This window comes from Amblyomma maculatum, chromosome 1 (genome assembly GCF_055883805.1).
Source record: "Amblyomma maculatum isolate TAMU_Amacu chromosome 1, ASM5588380v1, whole genome shotgun sequence".
NCBI classification, from domain to species: domain Eukaryota; kingdom Metazoa; phylum Arthropoda; class Arachnida; order Ixodida; family Ixodidae; genus Amblyomma; species Amblyomma maculatum.
The window spans coordinates 134628559-134651078 of record NC_139344.1 but is presented as its reverse complement, the minus strand read 5'-3'; the positions used below and the strand labels follow the sequence as shown (position 1 = coordinate 134651078).

The 22520-nt window shown below is 46.0% G+C and overlaps 1 protein-coding gene across 2 annotated transcripts in view; it reads left to right on the top strand.

The window, feature by feature from the left end:
* Positions 1–20081, top strand: part of LOC146203980 (uncharacterized) — a 41632-nt gene extending 21551 nt beyond the window's left edge. For both annotated transcript variants that reach the window (XM_084589030.1, XM_084589031.1), the window contains one exon: positions 19481–20081. In XM_084589030.1, the coding sequence (XP_084445156.1) occupies positions 19481–19876 (396 nt within the window). In that variant the 3' untranslated portion in view covers positions 19877–20081. The remainder of the gene's footprint in view (positions 1–19480) is intronic.
* The last annotated feature ends 2439 nt before the right edge of the window (positions 20082–22520 follow it).

Here is a 22520-nt window from a genome sequence, read left to right as displayed (position 1 = left end):
GGCGGGTAAATTGTGGCCTTTTCTTGCATTTCTTTTCCCCATTGATATGCTTTTTCTTTACTTCCTTTCTTAGACCTCCTCCCCTTGATGATGTTTTCTTGCCGTGCCATTTACCCGCTGTTCGCTTTTCTTTCTCTTTTTTTTTTTTGTTCAGTTTTCTCCTCTGCTCCTTTCCTCATCTCGCCCATTACCTCTTTCTTTCCCTTCTTCACCTGTGCGGCAGTCGTTTTAACTTCTTCGCCTGCCTAGCCAACAGATTTTCCGCCCATCCAAATCTTTACTGCCCCGAACCTTGTTTGCCACTCCGCAGTTGTTTTTGGTTCTGGTTTTGTCTATATAATAGCTTTTAGCTCAACTTGTGAGCCACATGCTTTACATGATTTCAATTTGTCAAGGACCTGTTCTGCGTTTGGATCGGCTTAGGTTTGCGAGAAAAACTACCAGCTTAACTGTTTGCAACGAGGTTCCGTTTGCATAGCTCCAAAATAAAAGGGGGGGGAAGTCCAAATCTACTACTGGAAAATAGTGTTACCTCAGCATCCTGGATAAAAATAAACAAATTCCCGTATCTTATATTTCGCATTTAGTGTCGTGACTTCTCGCAGCAGTTCAGAGTTGGAACGCCTTCTTATCTCAGCCTCAGTACAAACACCGCGCATACTACAGAACAACAAACAGGTACAAATATATATCAAGCCAGTATCCAAGCTCAGCATAAATGCGCACTTCTATAACATTATTCATGGCAGTCAGCGAAATCAAATAATCTATAGGAACATATATAATTAACTCTGTCATCAATAAAGTAATGGGTCGCCAGAACTGGCAAGATTTCACACCCATTCAAACATACAACTGAAACATCGTAAAGTTTTGCAGGAGGTCATGTTTAGCTGTGACACCCAGTGCATTGAAAAATGAAAAAGAAAAAAAAACAGCATCTGTTGTCTCTTGTCAGCACGCACTTCGCGGGCACCAGACAGAAGCGCAACCCACGCTTTTTTTTTTCTCTCACGTGACTCTACGTCACGTGAGAGAAGCGAGCGCGTTCACTGGTCCGTCTTTCGTAGGGCGGAGTCCGTCGCTTGCCAGATTGGCGGCACCTTGCAGCAAAACCCCATGGCGCCGGCCACCCGATTTCGAGAAATACTGGCACTATTAACTCCCCTCCTCCGTCAAACACCGGCGCGACGGAGGAGGGAAAAACCGGCTGTGAGAATGAGGCCTTAATTGGCCAGTGACACGGCAGCTTACCAACTGGTCATCGGGTTGTGTGACATTGCAAGACCACATGAGATGGCCAATTTGGCAGGTGCTGTGAACTCAAGACTTCACTTTGAGGTGGGAGGGTGACATTGGAACGCAGCCTTCCAAGGCCCTTAGATCCCGAATTGGACACGCTGCCTCTAGGATTAAAGCAGAGCTTTATATCTACAATCGGTGGTCTTTCATGTAATCTATTGGCTTATGACTATGCTAATTTGATTGTATGGGATAATGAAGGCACAAATTGAAATATTAGTGATATGCAAGTGACAAGGTGCCTGTACATGAATGAGGATCTACAAAGGGAACCGGCAAATGGTAGCCATTAATACTGTCAAAACACCCTTAAAGGCAGAGCTCAAGTGTGCCTGCAGTTTTTGCTCGAAATCTGCAGTAGTTGCTGTTTCTATGCTCCTTCCTCCAGAGAGAGCAGAACCTTAGCGTAGTGGTTAAAGGGCCTGTGCAACATTTTTTGCCCCTCTGTTTATTCTGGTTCAAATGATTTCCCATGCGTTTCAGCAACGGGCGCAAAAAGAATGGCAAAAGTCAGCTTATAAAGGCCCCAGTAAACTAAGACATAATGCGCGTGCGTGCATAGGCCTCCGCAATGTTACGTTGGCGAAAGACCGATGTCTCTACTCCGACACGCCGTGACAAATGTAGTGAGCGCGAGCCGGCGCGTCCCAACATCGCCGACGCACAAATAGAATTTTTCCTATTTCTCGCCAACCGCGCCAGCCACGCATCCCAGCATTCCTCACGCGTTGTGAAGATGGTGGCTTGCTGTGCAGACAGTGACCACGCACGCGTTTCAGACAATGTTGCGGAAAGGCTGCTAGAAGGCATTCGAGCGCATTCCTGCATCTATGATACCAAATGGATTCACTACAGAGACACTGAGAGGGGAAAAAAAATGCCAAAGATGGCAATCTGTCAGCAGTGGGGCCCGAGTACAGCTGTGAGCTCTTTGCTACAGTGTATAAAGTGCCATGCTCGTTTTAATGCAGTGCTCGAAGAGGTGTAACAATGGTGTTCTTTCCCTTATCGGCAGTACTTTCAGTGGAAGAATATTGGAAACTGTGGAAGCGACTTCGTGACCGGTACACGCTGGAATCGAAGGCCGTCGATTTGGTGACACGGAATGGCAGTGGTTTCGTGTCCAACAACCTAGGAATTCGTGAAATCGATGAAATTCTACAGGAATTGTGGCCGACCGAGAAAGTGATCCTCATGATGGTGTAAGCGTCGTCCGTGTGCACTCCTTCCTTGTTAACGCATCCTCTTTTCAGTGGTTTTCACCTTCAACTATGGACCAACTGGCTCAACAAGCTACGCTTCTTGAAATCTCTAACTCTTCTGCAATCATTCAGACACTTAAATGCTGATTAGTTTTCAGTCATACACACACGTACACAGTCATTAGCGCTTTGTTCGTAGCCGCCGTTGGCACGGACTCAGGCCGTTGCTGGGCTGGACATGTCCACGGCTGGCTGTAAATGCGTAGTAACATTTGAACGCTCGCAGTAAGCAGATCGCATCGGACAGTAAATGCCTCGGTAGGCGGCTTCCCAGGAGCCCTGTTGTCTGCTCGAAGATGCACACCAAAAATGTACCAGAGCTCAAGGGCACCTTATGCACATGCACGCTGTGGCACTGTGGAGGCAGCGCAAGAGTCCTTGATGGTAGCAGTTGGAAGAACAGTCCTGTTTCGTCTGCAGTGTAGATGTTTTTGTCAAAATACACAAGAATCTAAACACGATGCTCGGCCTTCCACTGCTGGAGTGAACCCTCTCCAACGGACACGGCCTCCCCGACCATATTTTTACACGTAGTGTTGTGCCTCTACTTGAATCTCTGGAGCCATCCATTTCCCGGCTGGAAGTCATCGTGACCGAGAGCAAAGCCCAAGTCTTTAGCCTCCACCAGCATGATGGGTCCACTGAGCAAAATGTTCTTTGACCGGGCATCTAAGAACACTTCTAAAGTGTGGCTTCTACATCGGCATATGTGGCGTACCGAATTCTCTTTCGATCCCTGCTGCCAACGTAGTCATTGAGAACAGCATTGATCTTGCTGCTGTTCTTGATTATCGTGGTGTGTGTGAACTGTATGATTTCATACTTCTGTGCGATATCACTCTTCATTTTTGGTGCACTTCATCCAGAATGCTACGCTGTGTCTTCAGTGACAACACTTTTCTCTTACCCGTTGAAGCGCTGGGGCTCGCGAGACTCAACATTGCCAAGAAATCGAAGGGTCGGGTCCAAGAAAGGGGATAGCTGAGTAGGTCCATTGTCTAAAAATTGTCCAGGCAAACTCAGGGGCCATGAAATATCAATGGTAAGAAGCGGAACAAGTCTACAAAGATCCAATAAGGTGGAGGAAGCATTCTCGCCTCTCTCTGTCTCCCGGGCCTAGAACTGAGAGGAGAGAAATTCAAGAACAACGATTCACCAAGTCGACCGCTGCTTCGCGACGTCATGAAAAATTGCCTTTTATCTTCTTACCTTTTTTTACGTCCCGTGCAGCCGGCTCGACGGAAACGTTACAACGGGACACGAAGAATGCAAGCCAAGCAATGCAGTAAAGCAACCTTCCTTTTTGCGGGGCTGCAGACGATGCCGCAAATGCGGCCATCAGCCAAATTTTGTCCTTATTTTAGCACGAAATTTGCCATAAGGTATAAAAATCAACTTCGCTATATCTGCTAACATGCGCTTATATACTTCATTAAAACTGGACCCAAATTGTATTGAAAATGCAAAAAAAATGGGAATGGGAAATTCAACTTCCTTCGTTAGATTACTGTTTCACTAAAAGTGGCTTCACTATAACCGTGCTAAACTGTATTTCAGTAAAGAAAAGTGTTGTTTTTTTTTACCATCATATCACAGTGAACCATCAGATGAAACACTAGCAAAGCATATCTGCCAGATACGAGAGTTTCTTTGGCAACAGCGCGACAGAAGGGCTACTTACACAATCATCTTTCAAAAGAGCAATCCATTCCGCTTACATTATTTCATGTGTTAACCTGTCTTTATTCACTTTTTGGTCAACCGAACACTTTTTGGAAAGGTAAAAGCATTGTCACATGCGGCAGTGTGCCAATAAACCTTTCCAACGCATGTTCTTAACGTCGTGCCCATGTTCCTGTTCAGGCATCAGCCTATTTGTCTTACATATTGTTTGCCAGAGGATAGAGGAATTCGATAGACGGCACAACATTTTTGATGAATTTAACAAATTTTCTCCACGCTGCTTTGTGTAGCCAACCGTCTTATTGGGTTCTGAAAGAGTGCACAGATGACTGAACTTATTAGGAGCCGGAAAAAAATCACTGTGGCACAAGATCGCTGCACAGTTTGTTTGTTTTTTCCTCTGGGTTATAAGGCACCTTGTGAATGTATGGAATGATGGCAACTTTTTCTTTGTTATGCAGAATTTCTTGACTGGCCTCCACTTTTTTATGGCAAACTTTCTTGAGAACGCCTTCCTACAAACACAAGAACATGGGAAGGGTACCCACCACTTTCCAGTCGCTTGCACTGTTGTGAAAAGCTTTCATGCATGAGGTGCGGGCTGGACTTCTTGAGAGAATTAAGAAATGAAAGGCAAGCAGTGAATCGTTTCACAAGTTTAGAGTGTGATGACTCAAAAGGTAGCAATAGCTTTTCACTGGACATCCAGCACGTCTGGTCATGATGCAGTATGATGTTACTACAATAAAACCTCGTTACAAGAGACACTCAAGGAACCCGAAAAAGATGTCTCTTGTAAGTAAGGTCTGTTGTAACCAAAAATTCCAAAAGCACTGTGTTGATCAAGCACACAAATGCATTATACGCATTAACAGAAAATTGTTCAGGAAAGCTTAAAGAAGTTATTTATACTAGTGTGTATTTTTGTGAGTGCAGAGTGTATTCCTTCCCAAATTCTGAAGGTAAAGCACTTCACTTTGCAAGTCTTCCTGTTGCTCTAATACCTTTGAAGCACTCTTACATGCTTGTCACCCTCAGATGCTGACACTTTTCCTCTGAAATGTCCTTGTAGTCATCCTCTATGGCACATGTACCATTTACTTGCACGAGAATTGCACAGTCTGTAAGTTCTTTGAGAGCATACAAGATCCACATCTGCAGATACGAATTTCTCAGAAGGTTCTGGTACCTCAGCAGTCTCTTGGATGCTCGCCCAGGCTTCATCTTCAAAGAAACTTTCCACAGTATCCATATATGGGCCCTCTTACATCATGTCACCACATTTAAAGCTTGCTTGTCTGAAACGGTTTTTCATAGCTTCACTTCTCAGACCATTCCAGACACTTGAAAACATCTGAACAGCAAACTTCGCATCAATCACTATTGTACAGTCTTGCTGCCTGTTGAGCAACAGACATTCTACCAACCTTGTTTTGTACTGCAACTTAACTGAGTGCATAATGCCCTTGTCTACTGGCTAAAGGTAGAGTGTGGAGTTTGAGGGGGAAAAATAACTTTGGTGGCTTTGAGCACAAGAACTTTGGTGCTGCAAGAAGCATTGTCCACAAAGAGAAAGACGTCAGGATTCTGAGCTTTCATCTTGTGATCAAATTTTAACAGCGAGGAGTTAAAAATGCAGGATGTCATTCATGCGTTTTGATTTGCTTCGTAGGTGACAGTAATGCGATGCCAGTGGCTGAAACAACGGGGTTGTCTTGACTTTCCAATCATGGGGAAGCACTACTTCCAGTTCCTGACATATACAACAAAAAGGATGCTGATATGGAACAAAATTTAGCTAAGGGAATCTGAAGTGCATCATGTACGAGTTGGCACACTTAAGCTGCATTGCATGAGCATACCTTGGTTGATTGTCTCTTATAAATGGTGAAGAAGTTACTTTAGGGACCTGCAAAGTAACCATGTCTCTTGTATGCAATGTTGTTAACATGGCAGACATAGGAAAACCAACCAAACCATTTTCAAGTGTCTCATAACCGAGTGTCTCTTGTAACAGTGTCTTTTTTAACGAGATTTAACTATCTAAGAATTTGATAACACCTGCTTCGGGTAGTTCAAACATTGGTTCTAGAGGTTTGAAATGGCTAGAAACAGCGCGAGGGCTTTAGAAATGTCATCCATGAAGGAACCATCATTCCCGTTAAGTGCAATGATACAGTCATCAACATTAAAGCCCCTCAATAAACTAAAAGTAGCGACAACATGTGAAGATTGCCGCCTGCCTTCTCTCTGGCGCTCTCCTTCAGCGTTTGACGCTCCCATTGGCCGAGCACCGTCACGTGTTTTCGCGCGCTTTTTTCTTGCTTGTTGTGTTGGCTGCCTCCTTTCCACCGGTGCAAAACGACACTCACGCGGCGCATATCCTCGTGTGTTTTGCTACGGCTCGCGCCTCTTTCACACAGTTTTTTTTTTTTTTTTTTAAGTTGCTTCGTTTGAAATGCCATGTTACCGCACTTTCTGGTGCAGCACACTTGGGCATGGTGACAAACGATTGTTTATAATGCCGTCTGTGAATCGAGATGCGGCGCAGAGGAAGGTTTTGCGGCACCCATTCGGCCAGGGGGACTTAACTCAGTGCTACGGTCGCGGCTCTTTGAGTTAGTGAGCAAGTGCTCATTTCTAAACTAATATACCGCCACAAACTCTGTATAGATTTGCTCATTTTTGTTGCCTTGCCATGTGGCACATGCCTGCGCGTCAAATTTTTTGTTTTACACTTTACGCGTTATACAGAATAAGATCCTTGATTTTTAGCTACTCAGCCATGCTTTCTGAGGCGTTGTATGTCGTGAATGTAAGCTAACTGCTTGTTTGGAGTGCGTCGCCGCATTTAACGAAGCAGTGACAGCTCATAGGCTACCGGATAAAGCCACATATTTTGTGCTTTGCTTTAGTTTGGTGTGCTAGTTCTCGATTTCTCACGCCACACATGCAATCACTGATAGATCTGCAGCTGAAGTTGAAAACACATGGAAGACAACTGCTGCCACGCTTTGAAGTTTACCGGCAGCTCGCAAACCATGCAGTCAAAGCTGCAAAGAAACCATAAACATACTGTTGGTCTGCCACCTAGTTACAACTTTTTAAAGCATGCCGCTCAGTTTCGCCAACGGGTGACAAAATACGGACACACAGTGGTGAAGGTGAGTTGAACCAGCGCCGAAATCGCGTACGTGTGGTGTAAGACACTGACAGTTGAAACTATTTTGGCGGGAAATCCCTGTCAACATTCTGTATTGATGTTTCAGCAGCGAGTAATATTTTAACCTGAACACATTGCGATAAAATGCAAGCTGAAATGCTCTGATGAGACTCGCCGCGCGCGGGGCTGGGCCTCGCCGCGCGCGCCGATCAAGGCAGCCGTGACCGGCGCCTGCTCCAGCGGCTGTCTTGCTTACCTGTAGTGCTAAAAAAAGTGTGCTTTTATTTCCATCACTCACCCCATGTACGAGAAGCAAACGTCAGTGTTATTGGTTTTAAATTCCCTTCAAATTGTATGTCAGCTGCTGTATTCATGCCAGCGATATTCACACAGCAGACAAAAATTTCAGAGATGCCAGTCTCAGCAGTGCTGTGTTGAGGGAGAATGGGAGGGGGAGCGGAGAGTCAATTTAAGGTAGGCATGATGCCTATGTAGCATTGCTTTTTGTAAATATAAAGTGAACAGAGTGGCTATCCAGCAAGGGGTGACTGGTATATGCATTATCAAGAATCATCACTCCATCAGGGTATGAAGGAAACGCCCAGCAAGTTTTAATCAAGCCTTGCCAGCTCAGCTTTTGTGCCAAATGCAAAGTTGGAACCACTGCTCCAATTGCTTCATTCTGCTCCAAACTGCTTTCCCTACTCCAGATGTCAGCGCACGTTAAAGATCCCCAGGTGGTCAAAATAACTTTGTAGCCCTTCACTATGGCTCCTCCTCTCTTTCTACTTTCACTCCCACCTTTCTCCCTTCCCCTACAGCACAGTTCAGGTGTCCACAGAAACAAGTGTGACAGATGCTGCGCCTTTCCCTTCCTGTGAACCAATTATAATTAAACTGCTTCAGACCAGTTGCCACAATATTTTACTGTCAAACTTACCTCAACACAGGAACAATAGCAGTGCACCGGTGGCAGAGGTATAACACCTTCTGCACTGGGCTCAATACAAATAAAATTTTGACAAGCTAGGGAAGTGTGAAGCATAATTTAAAAATTCTTCACAGGTAAATTTAATATGACCTGCAAGCAATTGGAGGCATTTATGAAAGCATGCACTGTGCATGTGACATAGCTAGCACATCCTCCCATGCTTTTGAATAAACGGTGGAGAGAGAAGCGATAGCAGCAAGGCAAGCAGGTAGTTTGGTTTGGTTTGGTTCGGTTTGTGGAGTTTAACGTCCCAAAGCAACTCAGGCTATGAGAGACGCCATAGTAAAGGACTCCGAAAATTTCGACCCCCTGGGGTTCTCTAAGGTGCACTGACATCGCACAGCACACGAGCGCCTTGCTTTTCGCCTCCATCGAAAAGCGGCCGCTGAGGCCGGGATTCGATCCCGCGTCTTTGGGACCAGTAGTCGAGCGCTGTAACCACTGCACCACCCCGGCGGGCTGCAAGCAGGTAGTGCTAACTGCCACGTGAACATTTTAGGAACCGCTAGGAAACTTGTTTGAAAAAGTACACAAGTCCTTCTAATGCTCTTGCTTTAAAAACAAGCAGGTACTTCATCATCAAGCATCTTTGTTAATGACAAGCGTGGCAGGCCTATGTCAGACAAAAGCATACTTAAAGCGTTGTAGGATGCCAAAGGTGTCAATCACTTGAAAACTTCCCAAGGGTGTTGGAAAGCCGCACAGGGCCTATCACCAACTTGCTAAAACAAACCCCAGCACTGCTTAAGCAAAGAAATGATGAGCTACTGGCAGGAGGCAAATGAGTAAAGAAACTGAAGGAGGAAAAGGCTACCCTTTAGTATCATCTATCTTCCCTGAAGACACTACTGGCCAGTGCTCAGGAATTTATCAGCACAGGCGTAGGATCAAAGAACATGCACAAGATAGTGGAAATGTGCCCATTGATGTGAACGCCCAAACTAGTAGCACTGCTTGAGCTCATCGAAATGGTAGACACCACGTTTGAATCTATCAAGTCGAAATAGGCAGAACCTTTAATTAAAGTCAGACATGGTGTTCGGTTATGAAGTGCATAAGCAAGTGTTCTGTTTGCTGCAAGCCTGTTCCGAATTGTTGCTTAGGTCAGCCTGTGTTGTTTTAAACATCATTACATGTCTTGGCTATTTATATTGTGTTGTCAGAGGTGCATGCATAGTCTGCAGAAGCACTCAGTGTTGCATAAAAAGGAATAAAAGGAGGGATTTTATATGTCGGGAATAAAAAACTGAAATTATCAAGGGCATTTCACCCTAGCAACTTGCTCCAAAACTCCTGTTTGATTGCTCCAAAGCTGCTCCAAAATGCCATAATAACTGCTCTCTGAGCTGCTCAAAAATTCTCGAGCCTGCTTCCACCCCTGCAAATGTTGTCAGTGCCTAAAGTGCAAGGTTTTTGCATGAATTCCACTTGTACGTGTCTCCTCGCTGCTTTGTGACGTTTTCAACAGAAGGGTATCTGTCGTTTCAGTTTTTTTTTTTTTTTTCTGTTACATACGCACGTAGCGATTTATATTAGACAACCATGCAAGTTGTTACAATTTCATACTATCGTAAGCACAAAAAAAATGAACTCAAATATGTATGCAGATGATATTCAGACAGGCACTTAGGTATCGCAGCACATGAAGTTCTGCGGGGAGTGCAATTTAGGGCTGTGTTCTGACACTCTTTGTTTAACTTATGCATGCTGAAGACATATCCTTTATTTGAAAAAATATAGGCACAAAAATTTAGTTGCATGTTATGCTAAAGGCATGTAATTTATTTAGAAGTACCTATGTCCATCTTTATCCTCTCAGTTTCTTGTTATGATACACTGCTCATTGAAGATATGAGGGAATCAGATGTAGAGCTCAACTTCTTGGAAGGCACAGGTTGTTTGTGCATCAGATATAATGAAAACTGAGTCAGAACTGCCCTCTTTCTCAACAGGTTTCACTTCATTCATTTGCTGCAACCTTTCTCTTAGAAATGGAGCGAGCATATGACAGCAATGGAGCATGGATGTCACTGGCTGCTGTTGTCACTGTTTAACAGTAAAATATCTCACATACTTACCAGGTCTCCCGAATTATTCGAGCGATTCCAAATTTTGATGCTTTTGCACGATTGTACAACCAAAACAGAAATCTCCCGGGAACGCTCCCATGTTTAGTCAAATCCTCTTTCTAGTTTGGGCACACAGCTTCAAAGCTACCTACTGCCTGACACGGATTGACATCGTGATCAGTGAAGAGTCTAAAAAGCATAGTCAGCCAAGCGAAGTAGCTTAACCTGCCAAAACTACTTTTATTTTGCTGTTTATGAGACTAGCGCCGCCCGTGCCTGGGGCGGCTCAAGCATAGCGCTAAGGTCGGGTTCTGTCTAAAGTTCCAGTGACTTTACTTCTGCCTATAATCTCTCTACACATATACTGGTTCTTGCTTCAGGCAACCTCTATGTTTTCTTCTGTTCTTTGTTACCTTCAGCAGCTCAGGTGCATGGTCTAGTGCAGTTTTTAGGAGGTATGTGTTGTGCATTGTCTAGTGCCGCATTAACATAGTCTTCGGCCATGGCACTAAGTAAAGATCGCAAGAAATGTCTTCAGGTCTTCCTGAGGCAGTATACTGCTGAGTTTGGATGTATTATGGCATCGCAGAAAGGCAAGCATCATGCAATTTGCAGTTTGCAATTCTGACATCAGCATCTCGTATGGTGGAAGAATGGACTTGACTGTGCACATTTTGTCGAAGAAGCACTCAAGCAACCTTCAGTGCCAAGACAAGCAACACCATCTCCAAGATTTCTTCGGTGCACAAGACGACAGCGATTCCATCCATGCAGAGTGCTTGTTTACAGATTTCTTGTTGGAGCATAACATCCCGCTGAGCACCCGTGAGCACATGGGACCTCTGTTGTGCAAAATGTTCCCAAGTCTGAGGTTACCAAACGCTACGCATGTTCTAGGACCAAGACGACAGCAATTGTCGGTCAAATGACGCGTCATGCACAAGAGAGCATGGCGAGTGCCCTAAAAAAGGGAGTGTTTTCAGTTGCCGTAGGTGGCAGTAACGATAGCTAAGCTTAACTGTACCCGATCGTGGTTACCTATTTTGTCAAAAAATTGGGCTTGATCGAAAGCAAACTTCTTGCGCTGAGCACCATAGAAGGTCAATCAACGAGCACAATATCGCCAGATTGCTGATAGATACTCTCAGTTTCTTGGACTTACCGTTGTCTAATTGCATAGCTTTTGGCTCCGACTTCAGCGTGATACTGGGAAAGAAAAATGGCGTAGCGGCACCACTGACAAAGGCCCATGAAAACGTTATAATCGGCTGTCTATGCCACTTAACCAATATTGCAGCAAACAAAGCAGCATCTTGTCTCCCAGCGAAGGTAGACGAAATCCCCGTAGATATTTTTTTTTATTTGGAACAAAAGTGCGAAAAGAAAGACTGCCCTTAAAACATTTTAAAGGAATGCATAATGTTGACTATCGAAAAATTCTGAAGCGCGCACCAGCCTGATGGCTATCGTTTGGGAAATGCCTGGAAAGGTTAATAAATCAGTGGGGACCTCTGTTGAGTTTTTTTCCGCCATGAGGCGAAAAAAGAAGCCACAAGTGCACAAATTGTTATGCTACCAAATTCCAAAGACTCCAGTGGCGTCAGCGCAAAGTGCACAACTGGAGCACGTGCCATGCTAACTGAAGAGAAAGAAAGCAACAGACACTGCATCAATGGCAGTGAAAAAGGCTAAGGCCAATGATGGTGGTAGACCAGACCAGGCCACCATACATAACACGTGAAGAGAGGCTGTTTGAGTTCTTGATCTCTGACCTCAACTAAGCGTGCTGTCTTTTTTTGAATAACACCATTCCTGCCTTTGAGCCATTGAGCTGCAGTCACAAGCTCCACAAATACACGTGCTGCAGTCTACTTTTTGGGCTTTTTGAAGACCTTTCAACTTTCTTGCGGCCACGCCTCCTAAAGGAACACCTACCTACAGTTGATTACCAGGACAGAAATGGACAGAAGGATGATGAAGACATTGTGGTTGGACTGGAAGCCTAGTGCATTGGTCAGAAACTCAAGGCAAGGGAGCAAGAACAATTTTATGAGGCTGTTCGGAAATACACGGTCACTGCCTGCAGTTATATTCGCCTCAAATTTCCTTTGACTGACAATGCAGTAATTTTAGAGTTGCAGATCTGAAGTTCATCGACACTGTGTCATTTCAGAATGACCTTTTCTTTATGGAGCAATTTCCGCTCTTATTGCCACTAAAGCAGCAAGAGTCAAAAGACCAAGCTTTGAATTCTCTTGATATTGAATTTGTCAGACTTCAAGCATTTGACATTCCTCAAGACGTGCTACAAGAGGAACATGCTACATGGGGTGGAGCGCCATCTCCCAGCTGAAAGGCGCAGATGGGCAAAAGAAATTTAGCCGTATCTCGGCAGTAACGCTCGGAATCCTCTGTGTACCACACAGCAGTGCTGAGAGGCAGTTCAGTATTGTAAAAAAAAATGCACCCAGTTTTTATCAGCCATGTCCAACACAACCCTGGGTCACATTCTTTTGTCAGAATGTTGCAGGGGCAAACATTGTTACGCTCGACAGTACTTAAGGAACTTCTGAAAGGGCAGCATCTGCTACATCGAAAATTACCCAACAGTGAGCAGTGATGTGGCACGTCGGCGGTGGTTTGCACAAAAAACGACCCGATTCTCACTCTTTTGAACTAACAAAAAAAAACAACTCAGTGGGGGGGGGGTGAGAGAAACCTGGCAGGTATGATTTAACAGCCATGTATCCCAAGCACTTTCAGTAAGTGACAGTTCATGGTGACAAATTTCGTGATTTCTTGTAGTAGTGTTATATTTGCAGAAATGACTACAGTGGGAGCATGCTGGAGAAAATACCAGGAATGCTCTTTCACTCTTGACACCACGAGCCCGACTCTGTGGTCTGGAGCAAAAGCATGGAATACTGCCACACAAGCAGTTAGTTGCTTTAAAGAACCTATTTCATACTTGCACATCAGGGAAATTAGAGCAAATGTTTACTAATTACTTTGCTATCATCTATATGTGGTTTAATCTTCATGAGGACATTCACGGGGTCATCATCATCATCAGCCTGACTATACCCACTGCAGGACGAAGGCCTCTCCCATATTTCTCCACTTAACCCGGTTCTGTGCTAGCTACATCCACTTGACCCCTACGAACTTCTTAACCTCATCCGCCCACCTAACTTTCTGCCGCCCCCTGCTACGATTTCCTTCCCTTGGAATCCAGTTTGTTACCCTAAGCGACGATCGGTTATCCTCTCTTTGCTCTACATGTCCTGCCCATGCCCATTTCTTCTTCTCAATTTCCACTGGAATGTCGGTAACTTGAGTTATTTCTCTGACCCACTCTGCACGCTTCCTATCTCTTAATGTTACCCCTACCATTTTTCGTTCCATAGCCCTCTGGGTCGTCCTCAACTTAAGTAGAACTTTCTTGGTTAGCCTCCACGTTTCAGCCCCATAAGTGAGTATAGGTAAGATGCAACTGTTGTATACTTTCCTCTTGAGCGATACCGGTAAGCTGCTAGTCATAATCTGCGAGTGCTTGCCAAATGCGCTCCATCCCTATCTTATTCTTCTTGTTATTTCCTTTTCATGGTCCGGATCTGCGGTTACTACCTGTCCTAAGTAGACATATTCGCCTACTACTTCCAGTACTTCGCTACCTAATGTAAACTGCTGTTCCTTCCCGAGGCTGTTGAACATTACCTTAGTCTTCTGCATATTGATTTTCAAGCCTACCTTCCTACTTTTCCTGTCTAGGTCATCAATCATTATTTGCAGTCCCCCGAGTTGCTTAGCAAGGCAATGTCATCAGCAAATCGCAGATTACTGAGGTATTCTCCATCTATCCTTATCCCCAACTGCTCCCATTCCAAGTCTTTGAATACTTCCTCTAAGCAAGCTGTGAATAGTACTGGGAAGATTGTGTCTCCTTGCCTAACACCTTTCTTTATGGGAATTTTGTTACTTTCTTCATGCAGAACTATGGTTGCTGTGCAGCCACTATATATATATATATATATATATATATATATATATATCTCTTCCAGCACTTTCACCTACGGCTCGTCTACCCCCTGATTTCGCAATGCCGACATCACCGCCGATGTTTCAACTGAGTCAAATACTTTTTCGTAATCGATGAATGCTATGTATAAGGGCTGGTTATATTCCGAGCATTTTTCTATCATCGGATTGATGGTATAGATATGATCGATAGTAGAGTACTGTTTCCGAAAACTTGCTTGATCCTTTGCTTGATTGCAGTCTAAGGTTGTCCTGATTCTAATAGCGATTACCTTAGTAAATATCTTATACGTAACAGACAGTAAGCTGATTAGTCTGTAATATTTAAGGTCCTTAGAGTCCTCTTATGAATGAGGATAATGTTTGCATTCTTCCATGGGTCCGGTATTGTCGATGACACCAGGCACTGCGTATACAGGGTGGCCAGTTTTTTCTAGCATGATATCCTCCCCGTCCTTTAGCAAATCTGTAGTTATTTGATCCTCTCCAGCCGACTTTCCCCTTTTCATAGTTTCGAATGCTTTCTTGACCTCGTCCTTCGTCACTGGTGGAACGTCTCACTGTTTTTTCCTGCCACTAATCTCGTTACGGTCCTGACTACTTTGGCTACTGTAGAGATCTGTATAGAACTCCTCGGCTACTTTGACTATCTTGTCCATATTCGTGATGACGTTGCCCGCCTTGTCCCTTATCGCATACATCTGGTTTTTGCCTATTCCCAATTTCTTCTTTACCGCTTTAAGGCTTCCCCCGTTCTTTACAGCATGCTCAATTTTTTCCATGTTATACTTCCTTATATCGGCCACCTTGCGCTTTGATATCTCGGCCAATTCGGTCTGGTCTGTTGGATTGGAAGCTTTCGTACTCTGGCGTTTCTTAATCAAGTCTTTTGTCTCCTTAGACAGCTTACCGGTATCCTCTCTATCCTACCGCCTACTTCTACCGCACACTCATTAATGATATGTCTGAAATTATTGTTCATTGCTTCTAGGGTAATGTCGCCATCCTCGGTTAGAGCTGAATATCTATTCTGTAGCGAGATCCTGAATTTTTCTGCCCTCCCCCTCACCGCTAATTCGTTGATGGGTTTCTTTCTTACTAATCTATTGCGTTCCTTCTTGAGATTTAGGCTAATTCGGGACCTCACCATCCTGTGGTCACTGCATCGCACTTTCCCGATTACCTCTACATCTTGCACAATGGCAGGGTTGAACACAGTATGAAGTCAATTTCATTTTTAGTCTCCCCGTTAGGACTTTTCCATGTCCATTTCCGGTTCTTCAGTTTGCTGAAGAAGGTATTCATGAATCTTAACGTATTACGCTCTGCAAACTCAACTAGTAACTCTCCCCTGCTATTCCTAGAACCAATGCCATAATCACCTACTGCCTGGTCTTCTGCCTGCTTTTTCCCTACCTTGGCATTGAAGTCGCCCTAGTACAGTATACTGCGTCTTTACATTTCGCATTGCCGATACCACATCTTCGTAGAAGCTTTCAACTGCCTGGTCATCATAACTACGTGTAGGTGCATAGTCCTGTACAACCTTCAGTTTATACCGCTTAAGCCTAATTATGATGACTGCCACCCTCTCATTAATACTATAGAATTCATCTATATTACCCGCTATATACGTATTGACAAGAAAACCTACTCCTAGTTTTCGCCTCTCTGGTAAGCCTCGATAACACAGTACATATGCCCATCCTTCAGTACAGTATATGCCTCATTCGGCCTCCTAACCTGACTAAGCCCTATGACATCCCATATCATACCTTCTAGTTCTAACAGCACTGCTAAACTAGCTTCACCAGCGAGGGTTCTAACGTTAAACGTTGCCAGGGTCAGTTTCCAATGGCGGCCTGTCCAGCGGAGCCAGAAGCTCTTAGCACTCCCTGCTGCGTCACAGGTCTGACCGCCGCCGTGGTCAGTTGTTCCGCAGCCGCTGGTGACTGAGGGCAGGGGTTTTATGGAGCTTACCATGAGAGGTTGCGGCCAATTACTGCACCAGGGTGGCCAACTCCTGTTCTGGTGAGGGAGTGCGTTACCGGAGGTATGTTCACCGGCATCAGATCGCACCCCAAACCTGTTTATGCAATTCCATCGACGCGCGGATTTTTTTTTTTTTTAAATCCGGTGGAGAATGCGCGGCACCGGGATTTGAGGCGGATGTTCTACCGCTACGCCACTGCTGCAGCGCAGGGTATATGCAGTCTTTTTGCAGACTGCCTTTCACGGTTGGGTGTTGAGGGGCAAATGTTTAAAGCATAAGCTATTTGACTCGCCGCCCAAGGTGCTGTATTTTATATTTGTCAGTGCATTCATATTGTGCTCCTTTCCTTTCTGTGCATTCTTTAGAATACAGCGGTGAGCTCAAAAGCTGTCTCAAAAGACGTATTCCTTCAGCGACTCTCCATTTCCGGCAGCTTGTCGACGTCGTCGTGGCGGCTCCGCCCTTTGCACTTTTTAGCAGACGATCAGTACTTGGCGCCACTATGGGTGCAAATTCCCGTCGCAAACTGAGGCTTTCTCTTGGGGACAGCAAGTCGGATACAGCTCGGAAAGCGACTGTAAAACTATGAGTCATCAAATTACTGCTCTGCTGTGGAAGACGGAAACTGTGAACCGCGACTTTGTTTTATTCGAAAAAGTGCCGAACTCTTGTCGTGTTTTCCCTCGTTCGGCTGTGTAAACATGAACGAAAAATCGCGCAGACTGTTGATGACAACACCAACAACACTTTTTCAAGAAGGAGCTCGAAACATAGATCCGTTACAGGTTTGAAAACAGATGCGCGTACATGAAGCGCAGCTAAGCAAGCACAAGGAATGGCTGGTTTTGCCTCTGTCAGTTCGCGAGCGCCACTTAGTGCCCCGGCCGGAGCACAAGTGTTCCAAACGCAGAGTCGGAATTCATGCTGTCCGCCGGGTTCAAGCGCTCTGATGCCGAGCGTGCGGGCCGCTGTGGTTCTGCGATTGGAATTCACCGTCAGTGTCCCCATGAAAATCCCATACAAAACTGTAGGAGTCGCGTTCGTGTTTATCGAACTCCCATTTAGCGGAGCATTCGATATATCGAACTGCACACCGTGCCCCTACAAGGCGCGCTTCTCCTAATGGCAACCCCATGATCACTTATCTTGCCAGAGCCGGGTCGGCTGCTTAACCTTGGGCACCTGCTGGAAACGCTAACGCTGTAAAACCGCTTGATAGGATGAGCATTGAGTCCACTTGAAAGCGGTTTTCGGTCTGGGGTGCTTGCGGGGGAGCCGGCGTTCAAGGCATCGGTTGTCCTGCGGTGAAGCTAGTCTTGCTGACCGAAGGCTTGCGGCGGCTGATGAGCAGTGGCTTTTTCCAAAGCATCGTCAGTTGCAGCGTTGGTGTGAACCCGAAACACACGCAAGGTGCATGCAGCGCGAGCTCGGACGCTCCGATCTGTCCCGAGGAAATATTTGGAGCGCGCTTGCGTCCACGGAGTGGCATGTGAGGGGACACCCCTTATTTTGACGCTCGGCACGCGCGTGTTCGTCGCGCGAGTCGCCGCGCCCACGGCGAGCGGATGGTTACCAGTATGCCGGCGGGCATACTGGCAGCCCGCCGCTAGCGTGGGTACACCGTATTCACGCTTCTCGGTTACAAAGAAGCTCATCTGTTAGCATGTTTTATATATCGATATATCGAACTATTTCGAGATCGCCTTCGAGTTGGTATATCGGGATCGACGTTTTCTATCGGTTTTGTTAGTCTGCGGGTTGTCCTTGAAGGTTTAAGGGTCGCCTGGTGCTGCATTCAGTCGAAGAGGCGCTGAGGTCACTCTAAAGCGATAGAGAGAACGCCAGCGCGAAAGAGGAGTGGCAGCATGCGCAGAGGGGAGTCCGTGCACTCCCTAGGCTAGGCGTGGTGCCCCGAGGGGTTCGCGACCTGTCGAGAAGACTCGGGGGCTGCGTGCCAGTGAAAGCGTTTGTAAGCGTTTGGACGCACGCCTTCTTGCCCGCTGTCTGCAGGCCATGGCGGCGGCCGGAGATCGGCGAAGTGCCACCTGCCTTGTGGGTCAGAGAAGGGCGGCAGTCGACCGCACTGGCGGCTTGAAATTCGTCGGCCGAGCCCGTAATCCGAACCACTAGTACCACTAGAGCAGCCGTGCCGCGCTGCGGGCAATAGAGTGGGGTATAGAGCAAAGTTGCCGTCTGCGTTTCCGGCCTCTATGTGGACAGTCATGAAGGCGGCCGTGCCAGGGCGTTTACCGCTAGACATTCCGACGGCTGAAGTCAGCGCACGTTGATCGATGTGCTACGTCGCTATACGTAGCTCTTTCATTTTTATTTTTTCAATCAGCTTCCTTGTTAATAAATGCGCATTTTTTGAAGCCAAACAATCGAGCTAGCTAACATAACTGGCTAGAGTTTTCCTCGATATGCTTCAACGCCAGCTGTAGTGGTGGTGTGCACGTGAAAGCACGCGCCGCCGCCGCTTGAGTCCGGCCGTGCCGTAAGGAACCTAGCCTACTTTACGTTCCTCTGGTTCACGTGCCACTGCCCAGTAGTCCTGTGCAATAATTCGCCAAGCTCCAGGGTTTCCTTCAAAGGGGTGTCGGCCCATTTACTTCGTTGGTCAATTGTTTTCTCGCCATCGTCAAGGGTCATACGTTGATTGAGCCAGCAGTAATTGCAGCGCATTGTCGGCACGCATAATACCCGTGCGGCAACGAGCATGTAGTGACGTCAGTGCATTTTCTTTTTGTAGCGTCAGGTAGCACGAGCTATTGTGGCGACCCCTCTATCGGGATCACGCTTATTAAATGTCATCACGTAGTGAGTTCACATCACCAAGTGCCGTCGGTAGCACGAGCGAGTGGCCAGATTAATGGGCCGCGTTACTGAACACTGGGCGCATTTGCTTGTAACATTCTTCCACATCCTGCCTTGCACTTACAAATTGACACCCCTTGCCCCTTTTTCTTTTTGTATCTTCAGATTGGCGCGGGAAGTGTACTCAAATCCTTGGCAGACAAGCTGTCCACAAAACCTGAAGGTGCCGGGAAAGATGTTTCTGGTTCTAGTGATGTTCTGGCAGCCAGCTTATCACTCAGTGAAGACACCCTGAAAAATCTTGCCTCGCCCGTCACAGTCGACGACGAGCCCATGGAGGAGGTGATAGCCAACAAAGAACAGATCGGTGAAGTACGGGACGCCGCCTGCCAGCTCGACCGAGAGATCCAGCAGCTGTCGGCGGTGCTGGCATGCCCGCGGGCAGCAGACCAGTGGCTTGTGACTCTTACCAAGGAGCAGGCCGGCGATGTTGCCGCCGGCGCAGTGACTCTCGAACGTGCGCTCAAGTTACTCGCGGCATTGAGAGGTCTCAAGGATTGAGCCCGCTAGGATGACTTGTGCCAAAGCTGAGACCTGAGCCAGCACAACACTCATTGAGGACATTGAACACGCCGGGTCCAGGGTTAAAGATTTCCCTTTTCTGTGTATGCAGTGGCGACAACTGTTTTATTTTTGTCATTTATTTCTTTCTGTGCTAACAGCTGGCTTTCAATAAAGGCTGTTTCTTGCCTTATAATACGAGAAATTTGTTCCTCTTATCATAAGTGCTCCCAAAAAAAGACGAGCATGCTAGATGTGTCGAAATATACATTTTTTGAAATAACGAATAAAATAACATTTCACAGAGAGGATAATTGTTAATAGCATTTATTGCACAGCATGCCCTGAAGTTTAGAGCATGAAATAAAATATCGCGTCCTCCTAATCTAAAATGGCATTGGCCTCTTTTTTTTTTTCTTTTTTTTTTCTTGCTGTATCGCACGGCAGTTTTCTTTTTCTCCTTTCCGCCTGATCCGAGTCCTTCGAACACGCCTAATAGGGTAGCCATGTGTCAATCACCCACCTCCTTCCCGCCGTGGTGGTGCAATGGTTAGAGCACTCGACTGCTGTGCCCAAGAATGCGGCATCGAATCCCGGCCGCGGCAGCCGCTTTTCGGTGGCGGCTGCGCCAATTGCGCCGTTTTGCTACAAATGGAATTTTGTGCGCCATGCTGCCCCAAAAGCATTAAATTGCCTAAAATTGCGACAGCTTGCGCCGAAAGGCGAGGAGAGAGCGGCACGATTTTTTTTTTTTTTTTTTTTTTTTTTCATGGCATGTCGCGGCTTCCATTGTTGTCAGAACATTCGAAATGGTTTGCGATTAGCAATTGCTATACCACTCGGACCGCATTATTGAACACGTTCGATCAATGTGCATATTCAGAAATTACGGGATCAAGGTACGAGCTGCAATCACCGATATCACGCCACTCCCGTCGCAAAGCAGCAGCAGCGGGCTTACGTCGCACGCCCATGGAGTTACCTCCATGCGCACGCCGCACCGTCGCAGCGACCGTCGCGAGCGAAGTGAAACTGCATCAGAGGTAATTTTCACTCGGTTTGAAGGCGCTCCTGGCGTTGGCCTGGCGCTGCTGCTTAGAGTTACTGTATATGCTGCTGCCGTGTCCGGCACGAACTACAGAACACTATAGTACGAACTCACCACCGGGCAAAACTCCGGTTCCTGTTTTCGGTTGAGCATCCACCAAGGCCCCGAAATGGACGCATTCATTACGGTGTTTCTCTTCTTTAGGAGGTAACAGTAACGTTGCTCCAATTTAGATGCAGAAGGCGCCGCCGATCTCAACCAACCGCGGATTGAAGCCAAGCGTCCGCTTGGCCGTTCTCGTCGGGCCCGTGAGTTCTTACTTCGATCAGCTGCTCTTTCTTTTTTTTTTTTCTTTTGAAAGCTCAAGGATGTGCAAGCCTGTATTAGCGTATATTCAATTACGGGCGAGCTAACATGACGCTTAGCCACAGTAAAACCAGTAAAACTATCATGCGTGGTTGCGTACAAAAGGATAAAGTGCTTCATATTTCAGTAAAAAGTTCATAAACAATAAGCGTGCTCTCATTTGTTGGTAGATTATGCCGATATGCTGCTCGTGTCGCACCGAAAAAAATCGCAAGCGCCGCAACGACACTGCGACTGAGCCGCAATTTTTCGTGCTCGTCGTATCATGTGAAACGACCTGTAGTCCTGCCGAATCTGTATTGAATGGAACTGGTAAGTGCACATGCATTTGTGCGTGCTATTGCAGGCACGACTATTGGAGTGTCCACTTTCGAAGACCGGCGCAGTGGCATTGTTTCGGTTTAAATGGGATGAGGGTCTTGAAAGCATGTTCTTTATTTTTCAGCATACCTTGTTGGCACTTAGCATGCAAGCGTAGAATAGAATGCAGACTTCAAATCTGCATTTAGATATCAAATCTCACCTGAAGAAGGTATGGCAAAATAACTATCCTAATTAGGTCATTTCTTAGGAGCCATTGTGGTAATTTCTCTTTAAAAAAAGGCCTCCTTATAGGACCATACAGGCATTTCAAAGGTCTGTCGCACACCATAAAGCTTTCCTTTTTACTTAACGGTGATATATTAGCAATTAGACTAATTTGAGCTAATTACTGCTCCATGCTTTTTTCCGACTTTGGTATTTATTTATAATCAAGAAAATGTTTTTCTCGGAATTTCCTTAGCTTTAGGATGTGCGATGGACCAATCGAAATGTATGCATGTTCCTAAAAGAGGTCTTTACTTTTAAGAAAAATTGCCATAATTACCTAAAGAGACGCCCCAGTTATGATATGCTATTTTGCCACATCTCCTCTAGATGCAATGCTTGAAATCTAAATGTATATTTGAAATCGACATTTATTTCTGCACTTACATGCTAAGTTTCAACAAGATATGCTGAAAAATAGAAGTTTTCCAAGACCCTCATCCCCCTTTAACTCCATGCCATCCCGCGGCTGCGATCAGGCGCGCTCACCGGCCAGTCTTGCCGTTTCGAATGCTGCTTGGCGCGAATTCCGAGCAAGGGAAATCTTTATTTGCTCATCCCTACCGAGGCGGCCGCCTTTCGATAGAGGCGAAAAGCATGGCTCCCGTGTGCTGTGCGATATCAGTGCACGTTAAAGAACCC